This window comes from Heterocephalus glaber, unplaced genomic scaffold (assembly GCF_053883595.1).
Source record: "Heterocephalus glaber isolate CG9 unplaced genomic scaffold, H.glaber_assembly_v1.0 deba00001479, whole genome shotgun sequence".
NCBI lineage: Eukaryota > Metazoa > Chordata > Mammalia > Rodentia > Bathyergidae > Heterocephalus > Heterocephalus glaber.
The window spans coordinates 12,101,244-12,124,871 of record NW_028258316.1 but is presented as its reverse complement, the minus strand read 5'-3'; the positions used below and the strand labels follow the sequence as shown (position 1 = coordinate 12,124,871).

Here is a 23,628-nt window from a genome sequence, read left to right as displayed (position 1 = left end):
GTGTGTGTTTGTGTGTGTGTGTGTGTGAATACAGCATTTGATACTTAGAGAGGACATGGAGGCACCATGTTATAATATTTTAATTGTATTTTTCTAGTCTTTATCTCCATTTTCTATTTTCTATTTCCTAAGTCTACATATAGCCTAGTGGTGAAATTCAAACAGAAGTTATAAAATAAACAACGAAGTCTCTGTTGAATCCAACCATATGCCCATTATATATAGCTATACTTTCACATGTGCAAATATAAAGATTAACAGTCTAAAAATTATACTATAAAAATATATTTTTTAAAATTGAATTTTTCACTAACAAGATGTGTTGGAGATTGTTCCAATTCACTACTATCTACAATGTACACTGTTGTTCTTAAGTACTCCATAGTATTTTAATATTTTATAATATGAAGTTACCATAATGTATTTAAACTTTTTTTGTTGCTGGACATTTAGCTTCCCTTTTCTCTCTGTTCCAAAGAAAGCTTATGAATACCTTGTACATATAAATTTTTCAAGTAGGGACTATGCCTTATAGTATACATAAATGTGGAATTGGATACATACCATCAAGTCACCTTCCAAAAAAGGCTTCTGTGCATTTCTGTACCAATCTACAGTGTGTGGCAGCATCTTTTCCCTCACATGCGCAACACCATATAGTATTATCTTTTTCCATGTTTGCCAATGTACCACTTAAAACATTTTATTATTCCTTTATATGCTTATTGGTCATTTCTGTTTCTCCCATCACAAATTATATTATATTGTATACACAAATTGTGTATATGCTTTTCCCATTTTAATGTAATATTAGCAGTTGCAAATTAATCTTAAAATCCCAAAGCTTAACACACTTTATTTCTTGTTCACTTTGCTCCTCTCAATATCTTTATTTCTGGCCCACCTTACAGGTCCACTGTGAGTCATCCAGTACTCTGTGAAATGTGACTCCAAGAAAACCACACTAACAGAACTGACCTTAGCATATTCCAACATCTACAGCCTCTTTAGTAGGGAAAAACAGACGGGACAACTGCATGTGGTTTGGCATTGCCTTAACCCACAAATCACATACATCATTTAAAGTCACATTTCTCTAGACAAAAATAATCATCTGTCCACACCACACTGCAGGAGGTGGGAAATGTAAGTTTTCATAAAATATGATCACCTCTGCCAAAAATTGAAATATTTTTCATTTTCTTGTAGATTTATTGGAGTTCTTTGTATTATATGGATACAAAATACAAAAATATTTTCCCTTAATCTTTTGCCTCTCTTTTGACCTTGCTCATGGTATCATTTAGCACATACACATAAGTATTCACTTTTATGTAGCTCAATCTGACAGTCTTTTCCTTTAGAGCTTCCATTTCTATTCTGAAAAAGAATTATTTCATTCCCAAGATTAGAGATATATTCCTTGTATTTTCCTGTTTCCTTTTGACCTCAAATCCATCTGGAATTTCAGTATATGGTAGAGATTTAAATTTATTTCTATATAGTTGAATATACAATTTTCCCACTATTTTCTTTCCTGCCGTATTCAGAGGGGCTAAAGGTCTTTTTTCTTTATTTGTTTGTTGGCAGTGCTGGGGATTGAATCGGGATCTTGGGCATGCTAGGAAAGTGCTCTACCACTGAGCTACATTTCTAGTCCCAAAATGTCTTCTTTTTTTGTTTTTTTTCTTATTGGTACCAGGGATCGAACTCGGGTCCTTGCACTTGCGAGGCAGGCAGCAGAACCACTGAGCTAAATCCCTGGCCTATCAAACTCCCTTCTTATAAAGGTCTATTTATGGGTTCTACTCTGCACCATCAGATAGTTTGTATATTCCTATATCAATATAATGTCTCAATTAACATATATTTATTGTCTGTTTTCCTGGATAGGAAGAGAAATCTGTTCTCATTGTGTAGCTTTGTTCTTCAAAATTATTTTGTCATTTTTGCACATTTTCTCTGTTTAACAATGTTTAAAATAGACTGAGCAAATTCTATAAAGGGGCTTCTTTTTAAGGCTGAATAATATTTATTTTTTATTAATTTTATTGGTGCTATTTAGATATACACAATGATCACATTCATCATAGGGAATTTGTGCCTGTACATGATATATCTTGATTCCTCTTTTTTTCCCATTCCCTCACCTCCTTTCAACCCCTCTTCCCTTCCTTATTTACAAAAGCTTTGTTTGCATTTTTTTCTTTTTTTCATTATTTTTCTTTTCCCTTCCTTCCTTTCCCCCTCTCCCCTCCTTAGGGCCCTTTCCTTTTGAACCATTCCTTCCTATTTCATAATATCTGTTATAAATTTTGGTCCTTATTTACACTTTCAGTTTCTCACACCAGAGAGACAATTCAATATTTACACATGTGTGTGTCTGATTTATTTCATTTAATAGTTTCCAGGTACATCCACTTAGCTATAAATGTCTCAAGCTTATCCTTCTTTATGCCTGTGTTAAAAATTATACTCCATTATATTAAAAAAACCACATCATTTTTATGCATTCATTGGTCGATGAGCATTTGGGCTGTTTCCAAGATTTAGCTATTACGAACTGTCACTATAAACATCGGTGCACATGTATCACTGTGGAATGATGCTTTCAGTTCTTTCGGGAAGATAACCAGAAGGGAAATAGCTGGGTCAAATGGGACCTCTAATCCTAGTTTTCTGAGGAATCTCCACACTGATTTCCACAGTGGTTGCACCAATCTGCACTCCCACCAACAGTGGAGAAGTGTTCTTTTTTTCCCCACAGCCCTGCCAGCATTTGTTGTTGGTTGATTTCTTGATAACAGCCAACGGCTGAATGATATTTCTATTGGCATTTTGTGAGAGTCTATTGAATATAGGTACTAATTGGGAAACAACTGACATTTTTACTGTAATATCTTCTCACCCAGGAGCATGGATTATGTGACCGTTCGGTTGCCTCCACTGCCAACAAGCAGTGCACAGTACTATGAAAGCATTGAGATCAGGAACCAAGCCACTTGGGTTTGAATCTTGTCTCAGACATTGAATACTAGCTCAAACTTAGACAAATTGTACATTCTTCTACCTCAGTTTTCTCTTCCATAAAATATTGATAGTAAAAGTATCTATTTTTTTGGTTTAATTGTGGAGATTAAATGAAACAATCTATGTAAAAAAGGCTCTACAAAGATATCTGGAACACAGTAAGTTTTAATAGAATTATGTTCTTTTATGTCTTCCGGTAGACGTAAGACTTCTTTTTTTTTTTTTTTTTTTGCATTGCCAGGGCTTGAACTCAGGACCTTGTGCTTGCCAGGAAGGCACGGTCCCACTGAGCTACATCCCGGCAAGACTTCTTAAACTCTTGTCAAATTTATAAGTTTTAGTTGTTATTTTTAGCAATCATATTATCTTCAACAACCATTTTCCTTCTATTTCAATAATAATGCCAGTTCTTTCTTGGCCCCCCTCTGACAGGTATCATGAGAAAAACAATAAATAATTGGTGAATTATATTATATTATATTCTTGTACTGGAAAAATTCTAGTAAATGTTGAGTAGCTGCAGTATAGGGACTATGTTTATTCTGTTTCTGACTTCAATGAAGTTGTTTTGGTATTTCACTATTATAAATAATGCTGGTTAGAGATTATTTACCTCAGATTTAAGGAGTCTCATTATATTCCTGGCTTATTAAGAATTTTTTATTTAAAATTCTATTAAATTTAATAATTTTTATATTTATTAAGAAGCTATATAGTTTCTCCTCCAAATGTGTTAATGTAGTGAAATATATTAATGGGATTCCTAATGCTGACCTTTTCTTAAATTCCTAGGATAAACCCTAATTGATCATCATATATTATTTTATTTTTGATACTCTTCAAGATTGTCATTGATTGCTATAATACAGAAATTTTACATGTGAGGTTGTCCCATTGCTTTCTTTTTTCTTAATGTTTTCCTTGTCTAGCTTTGTGTCCTATAGAAAAGATTAAGCAGTTTTCCTTCTTTCTAAATGCTTTGGAATAATTTACATGACATTAAAATTTTCAATTTCTTCATGTTGCTGGAATTCACTAATAAAACTAAATAAGAATGGTGTCCTTATTTACAAGTCTTATTTAGGTAAAATTCACAAAACATAAAATTGACCATATTAAAGTGTACAATTCAGGGGCTTTTAGCACATTGGTGATGTTGTACAATCAATATCTCTATCTACTTCCAAACCTTTTCATCATTCATAAACTCCATTACCAATAAGCACTCACCCCCTGATCCTCCTCTGCCCAGGTCCTGGTAAACATTAATTTGCTTTCTTTTTCTATGGATTCACTTAGTCTGGATATTTCATATAAATGGAATTCTGCAATATATGATCCTTTATGTCTGGCTTCTCAGCATAATGTGTTTGAATTATATTGTATCACATATCAACACTTTATTCCTTTTTATAGTGAGTAATATCCAATTGAATGGCTATATATTACATTTATGCAATCATCAGTTGATTCACATTTGGGTTGATTCCACCTCTAGCCACTGTGAATAGAGCTGATAGAAATATTTGTGTACAAGTATTTGTTTAATACCTCCTATTATTAGTTTCTTTGTTGCGCTGGGCAGCTTTCCTGTTGCTCAGTTGAAATACCTGCTACCCTCACCTTCAACTTGAAGGACATTCAGCTGGATCCAAAGCAGAAACATCATGGCAGATGGGTGTGATGGAGCAAAGCTGCTTACCTCATGGCATCCAGGGAGCAAAGCACAAAGGAAGAATGCCAGCCAGAGATATAACCTCTAAAGCCACATCCCCCAGACCCACTGCCTCCAACTGGGCCCCACTTCCAAACAGCACATTCAGCTGTGAACATCAGTGGATTAATCCACTGAAGAGTATCCAATCACCTCTCCAGAAGTCAAATTGACAATTAAGATTAACTGAAACATTTGGGTAGATAATTAGGAGTCCAATTTCTTGGGAATATGGGAATTCCATGCTTAATTTTTTGAGAAACTACCAATCAGTTGCACAATTTTACATTAACTCAGAATGGATCATAGACCTAAATGTATGATTAAAACTATAAAATTCCTAAAAGATAATGTAAAAGAAAACCTAGATAACTTTTTAGGAACAACACCAAAGGCAAGATCTATGAAAATAATAATTAATAAGCTGGATTTCATTAGAATTAACAACTTCTGCCATGAGAAAGGCACTGTCAAGAGAATGAGCAGACAAGCCATAGACTAGGTGAAAATATTTGTAAAAATATATATATCTAATAAAGGACTGTGTATTGGTTAGGGTTCTCTAGAGGAACAGAATTGATAGGGAATATATATTTAATTATGCAAAGCAATTTAGTAGGTAAGCATACAACATCAGAGGCAGGAAAGTCCATCGTGGCTTTCTGTGTGTTGAGAAGCCAGAGGGTCCAGTAGCTACTCAGCCCAAGAAGCTGGAAAAAACAAAACAAGAGAACTCAAGAATGTAGCACAGGGCTAGGAATTTATCTCAATGGTTCCACTGCCTGCCTTGCAAGCGTAACATCCCAAGTCTGATCCCCAGCACCAAAAAAAAAAAAACCTCAAAAGCACAAGGTCTGGAGTTTGATCCCCGGCACTAAAAAAAAAAAAAAAAAAAAAAAGAACGTAGCACAGATCTGAGGCCAAAGTTTGGAATCTCCCTGAAGAGCTGCTGGAGCAAGTCTACATTGGAAAGCTGTAGAATCTGGAGTCTGATGATGTCCACACAGGCACAAAAGATACACACACACACACTCAAGGAGAATGGAGCATTCAAAACACACACAACTTCCTCCTTTTTTCCTTTTTATTTCACCAAGGCTGCAAGCCTATTGAGGGTGCCATATACAATATGGATTGAAATTGAATCCTCTCAGTTTGGTGGCCTAGATGCCAATAATCTCTGGAAACATCCCACAGACACACACAGAAGTATGCTTTCCTGATCTGCTAGGCATTCTTCATCCACTCAATTTGGCCTATAATGATTAATGGTCACAGACTGTTAATCCAAAATACACAAAGAATTCTTAAAATTCACCAACAAAACAACAAACAAACTGAAAAATTGGCAAAAGATCTAAACACACACCTCACTAAAGAAGATACATGTGCAGCAATTAAGCATATAAAAAGATTCTCCACCTCATATATCATTAGGGAAATGCAAATTAACAATGAGAAACCACTATACAGATAATAGGATGGGCCAAATCAGAAAGAGTAACAACATTAAGTGTTGGCAAGTGATGAAGCAAAGGAGAAATTTCATTTGTTCTTGTTGGAAATGCAAAATGGTATGGTCACTTTGGAAAACAATTTGGCAGAAGTAAGCATACTCTTACCATATAACCCAATAGTAATATTTCTTATAATTTACATGTATCAGCTGAAACTTTACTTACACAAATCAGTTGAAAATGTCTGTACACAGACATTTATAGCAGCTTTATTGACAATTGCCAAAATTAGACACAATCAAATTGTCCTTCAATAGTTGAATGAATAAACAGAATTATACAGACTATGGAATATAATTCCGTGCTAAAAAGAAAGGAGCTATCAAATAATGAAAACATATTGAGGAAATTTGAATGCCTACAACTAAACTTTAAACGCTGAATTGAAAAGCCAATCAGAAGGTATGATTTCAATTCTATGACTTTTGAGAAGAGACAAAACTATGGAGACAGTAAGAAGATCAGTGGTTGTGAGAGGTTGGGACAGAGAGGGAGGGATGAGCAGGTAAAGCATAAAAGAATTTCAGGGCCGTAAAACCGTCGTAAAGGGGCGCCGGCCGGGACGACGGCAGCGGCGGCTCAGTAGGAGTGGGTCCGCGGCGGCTGGGGGGTCCGCCAGTGGGGTGCGGTATGAGCTGCTGGCCTGGCTGCCCTGCTCCCTCGCCGCGGCCCGGATTGGGTGGAAGAGGGCGCTGGGCGGATGGAAATCCTAATGACAGTCTCCAAATTCGCCTCCATCTGTATGTACCATGGGCACCAATGCCTCGGCATTAGAGAAAGAGATTGATCTAGAAAAGTTTCCACTCAACGAGCAATTTTAGGAATTTAGTCCGTTTTGGGAATACCTGCTACTGCAGTTCAGTTCTTCAAGCACTTTATTTTTGTCATCCATTTCAGGAAAAAGTTCTAGCTTACAAGAGTCAGCCTAGGAAGAAGGAGAAACTTCTTACCTGCTTAACAGATCTGTTCCACAGCATAGCCACTCAGAAGGAAAAGGTCAGAGTAATACCTCCTGAGAAGTTCATCAGGACATTACGGAAAGAAAATGACTGTCAGTTCCAGGATGGAGGGAACCCATTTGTTTTTGCTCACCATTGTATTCCTAGCACATAATCCAGCTCCTGGCACAGAAGATTTTTCATAATTATATGCAACAAGGTGCCCATGAATTCTTAAATTACCTACTAAATACAATTGCTGATATTTTACAAGAAGAAAAGAAACAGGAAAAACAAAATGGTCGCTTACCTAACAGTAATATTGATAGTGAAAATAACAACAGCACACCAGACCCATCACGGTACACTGACTAATGAAACCATATGTCATGAGAAACTATAGGCAGCCACGATGAAGATTTTTTAGGCCTTTCTGTTGACGTGGAACAATACACATCGATTACTCACTGGTTAAGGGGTTTTATCAGGGCAGAAACTCAGTGCAGTGAATACAAATATTACTGTGAAGGGCTTCGCAACAGGACGCACTCAAATGAAACAAAAAATGCACCCTGAAATTCACATAGAACCACAAGGCTTTGAATAGATAAAGAAATCTTAAAGAAGAACAGAGCCAGAGGCGTCATACTCCCTGATTTCAAAATGTAGTGCTACACATGGGTCATTCTCCAAAACAGACCACATACTCACACATAGAACATGTTTAAGTAAGTGCAAAGGAATTGAAGTTATCCCCTGTATATTATCAGACCATAGTGTGATGAAATTGGAGATCCATAGCAAAAGAAACTCAAAAAATTTCATAAACATGTGGAAATTGAACAACACACTTCTGAATAACTAATGGGTCACAGAGGAAATTAAAGAAGAAATCAGACAGTTCCTTCAATTAAATGACAATGACAATACAACATATCGGAATCTATGGGACACAATGAAAGCAGTCTTACGAGGGAAATTCATAGCAGTGAATATGCATATTAGAAAAACAGAACGAGCCCAATTAAACAACCTGATGCTGAACCTCAAGCTTCTAGAAAAAGAAGAGCAGGACAACCCCAAAGCTCATACAAGGGAGGAAATTATAAAGATCAGAGGAGAAATCAATGCAATGGAGACTAAGAGAATGATACAAAAAATCAATGAAGCCAAGAGTTGGTTCTTCGAAAGAATCAACAAAATTGACAAACCTTTAGCCAAGCTTGTCAGAAAAAGGAAGGAAAAGGCCCAAATCCATGCAATTAAGAATGAAAACGGTGAAATTACAACACACCCACCAGAAATCCAGAGGATCATCAATATCTACTTCCAGAACCTATACGCCAATAAGATGGACAACACAGAAGAAATGGACAGATTCCTAGATACTTATGAATTACCAAAGTTCAACAAAGAAGACCTAAAAATTCTGAACAACCCAATATCAACCAATGAAATTGAAAATGTAATTAAAAACTTATCAACTAAGAAAAGCCCAGGCCTGATGGCTTCACTGCTGAATTCTACAAGACATTTAGAGAGGAACTGCTGCCACTACTGTTTAAACTCTTCAATGAAATTGAAAGGGAAGCAATACTCCCAAATTCATTCCTGGAAGCAAGCATCACCTTGATCCCAAAAGCAGAGAAAGACCCAGCTGAAAAAGAGAACTATAGGCCAATCTCACTAATGAACATAGATGCAAAAATCCTTAATAAGATAATGGCAAACAGAATGCAGAAGATCATCAAGAAGATCATACACCCTGATCAAGTGGAATTCATCCCAGGGATGCAGGGATGGTTCAATATATGAATATCAATTAATGTAATACACTATATCAATAGAGCCAAGGACAAAAACCATATGATTATCTCCATAGATGCAGAACAAGCATTTAACAAAATCCAACATGCATTTATGATAAAAACCCTACAAAAAATTGGAATAGAAGGTCTCTACCTCAAACTGATAGAAGCCATCCATGAAAAACCAACAGGCAATATCATACTAAATGGTCAAAAACTGAAATCCTTCACACTAAAATCAGGAACAAGACAAGGATGTCCACTATCACCACTCTTGTTCAATATAGTTCTGGAAACACGAGCCATGGCAATTAGACAAGAGAAAGAAATAAAAGAAATAAAGATAGGAAAAGAAGAAGTCAAATTGTCATTATTTGCAGATGACATGATACTCTATATAGAAGACCCCAAGAACTCCCCAAAAGTCTTCTAGACTTAATAACCACATTCAGTCAAGTAGCTGGTTACAAGGTCAACACACAAAAATCAATAGCTTTCCTCTACACCAATGACAGACTCACTGAGAGAGAAATAGGGCAAATAATTCCTTTCACAATAGCATCCAAAAAACTGAAATACCTAGGAATCATCCTAACGAAAGAAATCAAAGACCTCTTCTCTGAAATCTATGGCACTCTGAAAAGAGAGATTGAAGATGATATCAGAAAATCGACAGACATCCCCTCCTCCTGGGTAGGAAGGATTAATACAGTCAAAATGGCCATACCTCCAAAACTGCTATATAGATTTAATGCAATTCCAATTGAGATCCCAGCAGCATACTTCATAGACCTTGAGAAAACAATCCAAAAATTCATTTGGAACAAGAAGAGACCCAGAATAGCAAAAGCAATTCCAGGTAATAGAGACATGGCAGGGGGTATCACAATCCCCAACCTGCAACTGTACTACAAAGCTACTGTGATAAAAACAGCATGGTACTGGCAAAGAAACAGACCTGAGGACCAGTGGAACAGATTAGAAGATGCAGAAACAATGCCAGACACACTCAGCCATCTCATCTTCAATAAAGGAGCCAAACATCCTCACTGGAGGAAAGATAGCCTCTTTAATAAATGGTGCTGGAAAAATTGGACTTCAACTTGCCAAAGATTAAAACTAGACCTATATCTCTCACCATGCACTAAACTAAAATCAAAATGGATTAAAGATCTAAATATTAAAATAGAAGCTCTGAACCAGTTGGCACAGAGGTTAGGTAGAACCCTTGAAGACATCGGTGTAGGAAAAGATTTTATGAACAAAACCTCAGTTGCCCATGAACTAGCACAAACAATCAACAAGTGGGATCTCTTCTTATTAAAAGGCCTCTGCACAGCAAGAGAAACCACCAGCAGTGTGAAGAGACAACCCACAATGTGGGAAAAAATCTTCACCTGCTCTTCCTCAGACAAAGGTCTACTATCTCAAGTCTATAAAGAACTTAAAAAGATCAGACCTCCAAACTTTAAAGACCCAATCTGATAATGGGCATCTGAAATGAACAGACATTTCTCAGACAAAGAAGTAGAAATAGCAAATAAATACATGAAAAAATGTTCAACATCACTGGTCATTCAAGAGATGCAAATGAAAACAAGGCTGAGATTCCACTTCACTCCAGAAAGAATGGCTGCTATCATGAAATCAAACAATAACAAATGCTGGTGGGGCTGTGGGGAAAGAGGAACCCTGCTCCACTGCTGGTGGGAATGTAGACTGGTGCAACCACTGTGGAAATCAGTATGGAGATACCTCAAAGAACTAGGACTGGAAGTCCCATTTGATCCTGCTATTCCACTGCTGGGGATCTTCCCCGAAGAATTAAAAAAATCATACCACAGTGATATACGTGTGCCCATGTTCATAGCAGCACAGTTTGTAATAGCTAAAACTTGGAAACAGCCCAAATGCCCAACAATTGAAGACTGGATAAAGGAAATGTGGTTTTTTAATAAAATGGAGTACTACTCAGCCATAAAAAATGACAAATTAGAGACATTTATAGCTAAGTGGATGCACATTGAGGTGATACTCTTAAGTGAAATAAATAGGACACACGTGTGTAAATACCGAATAGTTGCTCTGGTGTGAGAAACTGAAAGTGTAAATAAGGACTAAATGTAAAATAGGTAATGTGAAATAGGAAGAAAAGGGGCAAAGGGGAAGGAAGTGGGAGGGCTAGGGGAAAGGATAGAAGGGAATGGGATTAATATGAGAAAATGGAAAAATAGGAACAAAATCTTTGTAAATAGGGAGGAATGGAGGGGTTGAAGGGAGGGATGGGCAAGGGTGAAAAACAAGATCCAAGAGAGACTATGTAAAGGTGCAAATTTCCAATGATGAATGTCATTATATTGTATACCTAAAATGTACCAATGATTAGAATGAATAATCGATAATGCAAAATAGGAAGAAAAGGTCCAAAGGGGTAGGGGTAGTGGGAGGGGCAGGGGAAAGGAAAGAAGGGAAAGGAAAAATGATGAGAAATGGAAAAATGGAAATAAAGTCTTTGTAAATAGGGAAGGGTGGAGGGCATGAAGGGAGGGCTAGGAATGGGGAAAAAATAAGAACCAAGATTCATTATGTAAAGGTACAATTCCCAATGAGAAATGTAATTGTGTTGTATACCTACAATGTACCAATAAAAGAATTTAATAAAATATATATATATATTGATCACCTCCACAAAAAGAATGTAGTGCTACAGTAATTAAAACAGTATGGCACTCACCCAAAGACATACCCACCACTGGTACAAAATAGCCTATATATAAATCCACTCACGTAGGATTAAGTGCTCTTTGACAAAGACATCAAAATCACATAGTGGGGGAAGGAAAATTAATTCAACAAAATTGGATATGTACTTGGGAAAGAATGCATTTGGATCTTTAACCTAACACTGTGTACAAAATTAATTCAGAATGGTTTAAAGACTTAAATGCCAAACCTGAAACTCATAGAATGCTTAGGAGAAAATAGAGAAAGTGCTTCATGAATTTGGATTTGGCAATGGGATGATAACAAATGCAAAGGCAATATAAATAAAAATTGGTAAATGGGACTTCATCAAACTTAAATCTGCAAAGCAAATGAAATGACAGAATGAAAGGCAGCCTACAGAATGGAAGAAAATACTTGGAAACCATATATTTCCTAAGTGGCTAATACCCAGAATATATTTTTTTAAATTGCAACTAATAGCAACAAAATATAATCTATTTTGAAAATGGACACAGGACTTGAATAGACATTCCTCCAAAGAATGTAAACAAATGACCAGCGAGCAACTGAAAAGATGCACATCAGCAGTTATTAGGGAATGCAGTTCAAAACCACATGATATTATCACCTTATTCCTGTTGGAATGGCCACTGTCCTTCCCACCCTCTATGGTGAGGATGTGGAGAATTGGTGGAACGCTTGTGCACTGTTGGTGGAATGTAAAATGCTGCTGCTACAATTGAAAGCAGTATGGAAAATCTTGACAAAATTAAAAATACAATTACCCTATGATTCAGCATTCCCACCTGTGAGTATAAATCCAGAAGTACCAAAATCAGGATCAAGATTGTTTTCAGACCTGTGTTCACTGCAGCATTATTTACAGTAGCCAAAAGTGGAAGCAACCCAAATGTCCACTTTTAGATGACAGGATAAAGAACAAGTGGTGATGAAAGTTAAAAAACTGCCCATGATTCTAGCTCTACATCTGAAGAGATTTAAATATATGGATCAGCTTCATCGATATGTAAAACTTTCTTATTGGGTACTTTTTCCTTTAGAACTCTGTTTAACACTTCAGGTGATCCAACCAATCCTGACCGAATGGATGACCTTGTTGCTGTTGTGGGTGACTGTGTAAGTGGTCCCAATCGAGGACATTATATTGCAATAGTTAAGAGTCATGATATTTGGTTGTTGTTTGATGATGACATTGATGATGCACAAGCTACTGAAGAATTCTACGGGTTCATATCAGATATTTCAAAGAACTCTGAGTCTGGTTACATCCTTTTCTATCAGTCTCTGGGCTGAAGAGGACCATGATGAAGAGATACTTTCTGCTTCATTTCTTTGCTGGTTATTTTGGAAAGGATCAAGCACTGATTTTTCAAGAAAAGAGAAATTCAGGGAGCTCAGGGGGCAGTAACATACTTTGCACACAGTAAAGCAAAGACTATGGATTAACAAGCCCTTCCTATCATGGTGTTGATTTATTTGCTCAGATGTCATGCTGTTTGTGCATTTCCATACAACAAGGACATGAAATCAGAGATACCAGCTCCTCTTGTAAAACAACCTTCCAGTTATTGACACACATTTTCTCTTTATAAATTGCACCAATAATAATTTGAATTCCTTGGGGGTGCAGTAGGAAGAATCAGAATATGTGCTAGCTTGTATCAATAATGTAAGGAGATGATTCTGAACACACTGCACAGATGCCCAGGATTAGTATGTGTAGAAGCATATTCAGTGTCTTTTCAAACATAAACCAGAAATACTTTTGGGCCCAACACTTGCAGTTGCCTTCCTGATGTGCCAACCTAACATAGTAGAATCCAGTGTCAGAAAGACAAATTTGTTTTGCTTCTCTGAAGAAGCTTATAATAATATACAGTGTATGTATATGTAGGAAACAGTTGGTCAGAAGTGGCTTTTTGTTTCCCCAAGGGGAAAGACTGACTTTGTAATTATAATTTTTTCCTTATTTATTTTACTTAAAACTGGTAGAGCTTTAATTATTGTATGAAGTGCCCATGATTCTGTCAGTAAATTTTAGCCAATTTTTTTATTGGTTTTGTCAGTTTAAAGACTCTTTTTGTTTGTTTCTGTTTTTAAGGGGAATTTTAAATTCTATCTGAAATCACCATAGTACATCCATGTCCTTGAACACATGTGCATGAACACACCTCTACCCCTGCCACTGCATGGCTCTAATTCCCTTTCCAGGTGTGAGAGGCTACACCTCTGGAACCCAGTTTCCCCAGAGAAATTGTCTCCTCTCCCTGGAAGGCTGCAGGGCCGATCCCCCGGGGCTCTGGCATGCAGACAGGACAGGCCCCTGGGTCTTTCTTCTTAGCACCAATTCCCACTGTAAGTACAAGCAGCACAATTCTGAGGCTGGATTTGTGCTTCAAGAGGCCTCCTTCTTCAGAGAAGACTGTTTTTAACCACCTGGCAGACCCCCCAAGCCTAGTCAGGATTCTGGCTCTCCTGTGCCATACCCACAGGTAGGATAGCTAAAGGGCCTTGCATAGCAAGGACTGTGGGGTTAACATCTTCGTGTGATCGTCCTCCTTTTAATGCTTGGCCATCTCAAAAGCCAGGAAACATCAAAATTTCCTGTTCTTCCCCCTGCTCCCTTTGATCAAATATCAGACATGTGAAGCACCTACTCTGTGCAAGACACAGTCCAAGTCACTGGCCCTGCCCTTAAACAGCACAGGCCACATCTCACAACCTGAGATGCACAGAGAAGTCTCGTCCTGAAAACAGGGTAAGCAGAAGAGCAAGTGGGCAGTTCAGAAAAGACAATGCAGGGGTTAAAAGCAAGGTTCTGGAGCTGGACTCTGCCAGCATCTGTCTGTGTGTCCTTAGGCCACTCATCTCAGTGATGCTTGGTGTCTGTGAAATGGGGTGTTGTAAAGACAAAATCACTCACAATATGTGACGTTTCTAGAGCAGTGCCTGGCACATGTAAGCACACTATTTAATTACTAGTTATTGTGTTGCCATAGTTGAGAATATCCATGGAAAGGGGCTGCAGTGAAGTGGACATCTCCAGACAAAAATCATCCCCAGCCCAGCAGAGGAAGACACAAAATTGGCTTTCAGAAAACCTCATGTTCCATACCTGTAGTTGATCAGATTGAAACCAAAAGTAAGTTAAGACAGAAGGACTAAACTAATCTCACTGGGCACATTTTAAATGTCCATTTGCCTAAAACTTCTCAACTGGGGAGGACTAGGGAACACTTCTTAAATTTCTTTGCATTGCTAGTACAGAAAAGAAGTAATTGCTCATAGTTGAGCTGGAACCAGAAACATATCTTTTAGCCCTCTCTTTATTGGAATAGCCATGAGGAATCCCAGATATGAGGTATTCCATTAATTATTGGAATCAGAGATGGTTGTAAGGTGACAGGCCTGATGATTTAAGATTCATAATGCTATGAGGCATAAAGGACCATACAGGTAAGAGGGTGCTGTATAAGAAGAGCGTGGTGGACCCAAAAGAGAAGAATACTCAGGCAATTGGACAATCATTTGTAGGTTTGAAGACAGAAAAGATCCAGCCATTGGAGCAATGGGTGGATGAGATATTCTAGAAATTCATACCTCACTCTCACGTTTGTGGAGCATAGCTAATTTGGGAAGTCTCTCATTTCTAATATTCAGTTAAATATGGAAACTTTAAAACCTCATGAGATCAACTTACCAGATAGTCTTGCCTTTATATATACATCCACTCTGCTAGTCCATACAAGAAAAAATCCTTATGGATACAGGATGAGCCTTCTCCTATGTATATGGTAATACAGGTCTAAGTAGAAAAAAATCCTTCAGATAGCACACAACTCTAGTTCTCTGGAAAGTGTAATTATAGAGAAATTTCAAATTTAAAATTAATTTAAAGAATCAGAATCATGCACCCATTCGTGTTTAACTGCAAAAATAGTCTCACCGTAAAAAGTACGTGAACTACTGTACATGTTAATTTGCTCTATTTAGACATTCCACAACGCATACAAATTTCAAAATATCATGTTCTTTTAAAATCATCATAAACATACACAATTTTTGTTTTTTCAGTTTAATAGAGAAAATATGCCTAATACAAAGTTAAATATGGAAATTAAACTTCATTTCATCCCTCCAATCTCACATAAAAAAACCACAACCACATATACATAAACACACACCACCACAAGCATAGTATATAAAAAAGATGTTTTCTTCAAAAATAGGTTTATTGTTTATGCATTGTTCTGAACCTTGCTTTTATCATTGAGTGAAATATTATAGATAGTATCGTAATAGTGACAACATACCTTAGCAATAAATAGCTCCAACTCTGAAATCAGATGCCTGAAATCAAAACCTAACTCTACCACTTACTAGCTGTGGAATCTGGTGAGTTATTTCACTTTACAAAACATGTTTTTATTATTCTGAGACAGGATCTCACTATGTGGTTCAGGCTGATCTTGAACTCACTATGTAGCCCAGGCTGGCCTCAAATTTGTAATGATCCTCCTGCCTCAGCTTCTCAAGTGCTGGGATTACAGGCATGCACCACTATGCCTGGCTTAAACATTAATTTTTTTTTTTTTGGTACCAGGGATCGAACTCAGGTCCCTCCACTTGCGGGGCAGGTGGTGGAACCACTGAGCTAAATCCCTGGCCCAAACATTAATTTTTAATCTGTAAAATAGTGATAGTAATATTGCTCATTGCTTAGGATTTGGAGGAGAGAAATATGTGATAGACATGCCAAGCACTTAGGTCAGTGTGTGACATATATTGAGCGCTAATAAATGTTGGCTGACAGTAGAAAATTTATTTCTTTAGGCAGAGAAAATATTGAGTAATAAGAACACATTATTAAAATAAGAACACATTATGAAGTATTAATTCACCCATATGTGAATATTTAGGTTGTCTCCTTTATGAATTATTTTGGATATATTATTTTGGTTGGGTTAATTTGGTATTATAAGCAATACTACAATAAAAATGTCCATTAGTATCTTTGTGTCACACATATATGACTATTTTTAAAACATAGATGTCCATAAGTGGAACTATTGGATGATGAGATGCAGACTTTCAGTTTTGTTTTTTTTTCACTTTGAGATATTCTTTCAACAAATCACAGACCAAAGCTATAAGTACAATTTTAATTATTTTGTCACAATTTCCAGAAACATATATTTTATTCTTTTCAATAGTGTGCTATTTATAATAATATAATATATCACACAATTATATTCCACAATATATTCCACAATTATATTCCACAATATAATATAATCCACATACTATAAAGTTTACCATTTTGAAATATACAGTTCAGTGGGTTGGGTTTTTTTTTTTTTAGTGTATGCAGAAAATTCTATAACTACCATCATTATCTAATTTTAGAACATTTTTATCACCCCCAAAAAGAAGCTCTGTATCCATTGAAATAGGAAGAAAAAGAGGTGCAAAGGGAAGGGGAAGTGGGAGGGCTAGGGAAAAGAAAAGAAGGGAAAAGAATAAATATGAGAAAAGGAAAAAACAGAAACAAAGTCTGTAAATAGGGAGGGGTGGAGGGGTTGAAGGGAGGGCAGGGGGATGGGGAAAAAATAAGAACCAAGATATATCATGTAAAGGTACAAATTCCCAACGATGAATGTCATCATATTGTATACCTAAAATGTACCCATAAACTTAATGAATAAAAACAAAAGAGCGAGACAGAGAAAGTAGATTCATGGTTGCCAGACCTGGGGTAAGAGGCAGAATGGGTATGATTGTTAATGGATGCAGATTTTTAGTTTTAACAGAGACTACCAGAGGACCAGTCCAAGTGACTCTCTCGTGTGAGTCTGTTTACCTTTGTTTATTAACAAAAACAAATTATTGCCAATGTGACAGATGAAAACTGTATTTCAGTCTAATTTGTATTTTCTGATTATCAAAGGTTGAACATTTTATCTCATATTTTCCTTGATAATTGTGCTGCAGATATTTTCTGTGAGTCAATAACATATTTTGTCTGCTATATTAAGTTTGTTTATATGGTACTGATGTCAAATTTTTTAGGTATGATACTGTGTAATTCTTGCTTCTATATTTTATCTCTTGCTTGGAATGGCATTCCCATTCTAATATCAGAAAAATATGCTCCTTTATTTTAGCTAGAACTTATTTTATAATTCAAATATTTTTACTTTTAGAATATTCATTCATCTGGATGTTTTTTCTATGCGTGGGTTAGATAGAAATTTAGACTTATATTTTTCAAATGTTCCAATTGTTATTGATATTTATGTAATAACCCAACTTTTCATCATCATGATGCAATGAACTTCTATTATATTTTAAATTCAACATAGATCATGATCTATAATATATATATAGATAAACAAAGCTTGTTATATTTGTCCATTGTGGATGTTTACATATGTATGACATCATTTTATTGTTTTCATTTATTCTGTGCTTTTGACTTGGAGTTAGTAAATTTCATTGTCACCATTCTACTTTTTAAAAATTACTTCATCAATTCCTACTTACTACTCCAGATGAACTTTAAAAGAACCTTCTCAAATACCATTAAACATTTGTCATCCTTGAACCAAAAATTTGTAACTGAAATATCCATATCCTATTATTCAATCAAAAATATTTAAATAACCATGAAGCATCTTACTCTAAAGACTTAAGGGGTTCAAATTCTATGACTGTTCATGGGTTCCAGTTAGTACTAAGTGGGAGAAGAAGACCCTGAATGAGAGTAACTCATTTATGGGGGTCACAGGTATGAAAGCATCCTGACCACAGAGAGACTCAGCATTTATGCCTCTAAAACAAAAAGCCAGGGAATTTATTAAGAAACAAAAGAAGAATCATGTATACCAAAGAAAATAAGAACTCAGACAAATGAGAAGTTCCTAACAACAAATGAAAAAGCTTCAGGTTCTCATTTAGGAGGCAATCTGGAGTTTTCTAACAGGTTCCATGTTCAGTGTTATTATTTCTTTCTCTATAATTTCTTGAAGTGGGTATATTTCTAAAAATCTTAGCAAATGGCAGTGTGGTTTTTCACAGACTTGAGGGCAGAGAAGGCGCCGTTGTGATCAAGTTGTCCTTCACATCGCTCCCATGACGTCAAAAGTGTGCAGAGACATAGAGATCAAGAACCACAGCAATAGCATCTCCAGCTTCATCCTCCTGGGCCTCTCTTCCAACCCATGGCTGCAGAAACCTCTCTTTGCCATCTTCCTCTTCATGTACCTAGTCACCATCATAGGGAATGTGCTCATCATCCTGGCCATCCACTCTGACTCCAGACTCCACACCCCTATGTACTTTTTTCTCAGCAACTTATCCTTCATGGATATCTGCTTCACAACAGTCATTGTGCCCAATATGCTGGTGAATTTACTCTCAGAGACAAAGGCTATCTCCTATGTGGGCTGCCTGGCACAGATGTACTTCTTCATAGCTTTAGCAAACACTGATAGCTACCTGCTAGCCTCCATGGCCATTGACCGGTTGGTGGCCATCTGCAACCCCTTCCACTATGATGTTGCTATGAACCCAAGGCATTGCATCCTCATGCTGTTGGGTTCATGCACCATCTCCCACCTGCATGCTCTGTTCCGTGTGCTACTCATGTCTCACCTCACTTTCTGTGCCTCCCACGTCATTAAACACTTCTTCTGTGACACCCAGCCTGTGTTAAAACTGTCCTGCTCTGATACATCCTCCAGCCAGATTGTGGTCATGACTGAGACCCTGGCTGTCATCGTGACCCCCTTCCTGTGCATCCTCTTCTCCTACCTGCGAATCATTATCACTGTGCTCAGGATCCCCTCTGCAGCTGGGAAGTGGAAAGCCTTCTCCACCTGTGGCTCCCACCTCACTGTAGTGGCCCTCTTCTATGGGAGTGTCATCTATGTCTATTTTAGGCCCCTGTCCATGTACTCGGTAGTGAAGGACCGGGTAGCCACAGTTATGTACACAGTAGTGACTCCCATGCTGAACCCTTTCATCTACAGCCTGAGGAACAAAGATATGAAGAAAGGTTTGAGGAAATTAAGGGACAGAATTCACTTATAGAAAGAACAAAATGGTACCATATCACACTTGAGAGCTGATCTAAGAGCTTATCAGGTTAAGCTTTCTTCGTAGTCACTTTCCACATGACACTCAAAAAGGTCATGAGAGATAATGTTGGATACCAGTAGAAAAAATGACCTGGGAACAAAATACTTCATTTCTGTCAGTGACCTGACAAGGTATATATTCAATCCCTGCTATGCATTTGTAGGAATTCAGATTTAACAAAAAGCAGTTTACCATTCTCATTAGATGACAAATCTAAAGGTGAAAATTTCCAATGATGAATGTCATTATATTCTAAACCTAAAATGTACCATTGATTAGAATGAATAATTGATAATACAAAATAGGAAGAAAAGGTCCAAAGGGGTAGGGATAGTGGGAGGGGCAGGGGAAAGGAAAGAAGGGAAAGGAAAAATGATGAGAAATGGAAAAAATGGAAATAAAGGCTTTGTAAATAGGGAAGAGTGGAGGGCGTGAAGGGAGGGCTAGGAATGGGGAAAAAATAAGAACCAAGATGCATTATGTAAAGGTACAATTCCCAATGAGAAATGTAATTGTGTTGTATACCTACAATGTACCAATAAAAGAATTTAATAAAAAAAAATGACAACTCTAAAGTAGGATAAAGCTATGTCCAAATAACTCTTCTATAAGTGTGGTGATGGCTTATACTCAAGGAACTATGTATCCTGTTACCTTTCTGAAAAAGCAATTCATGAGTTTCCTACGGAATTGGAAAACACGTCTTGCACAAACGAGCTAAAACCATCCTGAAGAATAGACTGAACACTGACAGAGAAAGATAAGGAAATAAGGAGAGTCTTTCAAGTAGAAGAAATGATATAAGCAGATAGGGGCAATAAACATAGCAATGTGCTTGAAGCACAGTGAAAAGCCCTAGGAGAATTGTGCAATTTGAGAATAAGAAAAAAGCTGGAAAGACTGAAGAAACTTCAAGTGTCCTGACAGTGTCAATTCTCAGTACCTATGTTCTTTTCCCCTCCTTCCTAATTCTTCTACTCTCTGTGATCTTCACTAAGCTGTCCTTCATATACTTGATAAAGCAATGTATACCAGGCAAAATAAATTAGGCTGTGTTGTGGAAATAAAAGTAAAAATATTAGGACATAAAAAACAAAGCTTTACTTCTCATTTACACTACATGTTCACTATAGAAAAGTGTAAGGGTGCTGCTCAGTTTGAACACTCAGCAACAAAAGATTATGAAGTTGCTACCATTGTAAATGTTAATTAGCAGTCAGAGGCTGAGAGTTTATACCGCGAAACAAATACTCTTGTCCAGAAGTGACCCACACCACTTCTAATCAGAACTCATTGTCCAAAACTCATTGTCCAAAACTATTTCATAACTCTACCCAAACATATGAAGTGCAGAGGCACAATCCTAACTGTAAGATGGACTCCAGAGTATTTGGTGGACATCATTAATTAGTACTACACAAATATACTAACACATAAACACATCACTTCATTGCTTCATAAAATATCCCCAATTTATTACTATGGAGTAGGTGCAGAGTACAAGAAAAGAGGAAGTTTCAAGAAGCAAGTGATGCCCTACCGAGGTCCTGAGTCCCACAGAACATGCCGAATCAGCCCTCTGCAGACGGGCAGGTTTGCCCATGCCCTACCGAGATCCCCAGCCACGTAGAATACGCCGAATCAGCCTGCTGCACACAGGAAGGTCTGTGTACGCCCTACCAAGGTCCTGAGTCACACGAAAGACACCGAATCACCCCGCTGCAGACAGGCAGCCACCTGGTTCCATACTACAAAGACATAGAGGACACCAGACCACCAGACCAAGGTACTGAGTCCCGCTGTTCCTGGCCCAGAGGTAGGGGCTTCTGAGCCGTTGTCTCGCTGTTCCTGGCCCAGAGGTAGGGGCTTCTGAGCCGTTGTCTCACTGCTCCTGGTCCAGAGGAAGGGACTTCCCGGTCATCATCCCTCCTGCTGCTCCAAGCCCAGAGGAAAGGGCTTTTGGGACAACTTCTGTCCTGCTGCTCCTGGCCCAGGGGAAGGGGCTTCCAGGCCACCAACCCTCCCATCACACCTGGCCCAGAGGGAAGGGCTTCTGAGCCACCATGCCACTGCTCCTAGTCCAGAGGAAGGGGCTTCCCTGCCACCATCCCTCTTGCTGCTCAAAGCCCACAGGAAAGGGCTTTTGGGTCACCATCCCTACCGCTGCTCCTGGCCCTTGTCCCACCTCACCCAGCTCAGAGGAGGTAATCTGTGCAGGCGCTAACAGCCCTCCACCCCAGTCAAAATGAGAAAACACGTAAATAAGTCTCAAAACCAGACTTCCAGATCACCTACAGCAACCTCAAAGGGAAATGAGATTGAACACTCTGATATTCAACCACCTGGACCCACTGAACTGCCAATAAAAGGGGATCTGGAAAAAATGAAATCAGAAATAATTTCTGAGATAACAGGAGAAATTGTGCCTCTAGTGCAAGACATGATTAATAAATCTAGAGAGGAGCTCAGGAACATGATGGAATCCCAACATAAGAAACAAATGGAATCCATAAAACAGATGCAAATAGATTTCCAGGACATGAAAAACTCCACTGAAAGTCTACACAGCAGAATGAGCCAATGTGAGGACAGAATTTCAGACATAGAAGATAAGATTGCAATTAATGACCAGGAAAAGAAAAATTGCTTCAAAATTATAAGGGAACATGAGAAATCAATCCAGCAGCTGCTAGATGATCCAAAAAAGAATAACACAAGACTGACTGGGCTCAATGAAGAAACAGGAGAGAGTGCAGATGACATAAAAAAAACTCTTCACAGAAGTAATGGCAGAAAACTTCCCAAGCAGGGGAAAAGAGCTTGACATACAGATAAGTGAGGCATATAGGACTCCAAATAGCCTTGATCAAAAGAAATCTACACATAGGCATATAATTGTTAAGATTCCAGAAACACAACAGAAGAACAAAGTTCTCCACACAGTCAGAGAAAAGAAACAAATCACATACAAAGGAAAGCCCATCAGAATCACAGCAGACTTCTCAACACAAACCATCAAGGCAAGAAGAGCTTGGAGTGACATATTCCAAGCCCTAAAAGAAAACAGCCTCCAACCCAGATTGATGTACCCTGAAAAACTATCTTTCAAAATTCATGGAGAAATAAGATACTTTCATGACAAAGAGCACCTTAGGAACTTCGTGAATACCAAACCAGCACTCCAAAGAATTTTACACAATATCCTAGGAACAGACATTGAGGATCACAACCCCAGGAAGCAAAGCAGAATGAACCCATCTGGCATGACAAGAAATTAAATGTAAAGAGGGAGAACCCAACAAAAAGAAAAAGTCATGGCAATGACGTCAATACATTTCAGTTATAATCATCAATGTTAATGGTCTCAATTCACCAATCAAAAGAAACAGACTGGCAGAATGGGTCAAGAAGCAAAATCCAACAATATGCTGCATACAAGAAACACACTTAATTCAAAAGGAAACTCATAGACTGAAAGTTAAAGGGTGGAAAACAATACTCCATGTGATGGGAACCTGAAAAAAAGCAGGAGTAGCTATCCTCTTGGCAGATCAAGTAGATTTCAAACCAACACTGATTAAGAGAGATAAAGAAGGACACTACATCCTTGTAAAGGGAAGAAGCCAAGAGGAAGACATGACAATCATAAATATCTATGCACCAAACACTAGTGCACCCAACTATATAAAACAAATATTAACAGACATGAAAAGTCATATATGCACTAATACAAT

At 37.7% G+C, this 23,628-nt stretch overlaps 1 protein-coding gene and 1 pseudogene across 1 annotated transcript; both read left to right on the top strand.

Moving 5' to 3' along the window:
* The first annotated feature begins 6,989 nt into the window (after positions 1-6,989).
* LOC101712259 (ubiquitin carboxyl-terminal hydrolase 12-A-like) lies at positions 6,990-13,048 on the top strand (annotated as a pseudogene).
* Positions 13,049-15,663: 2,615 nt separating this feature from the next.
* LOC101711906 (olfactory receptor 1L4-like) lies at positions 15,664-19,846 on the top strand. Its single transcript, XM_013073587.3, is given in 3 exon segments — positions 15,664-15,709; positions 18,808-18,885; positions 18,888-19,846. Coding segments are annotated over 3 exon segments (1,083 nt in total).
* Positions 19,847-23,628: the final 3,782 nt, after the last annotated feature.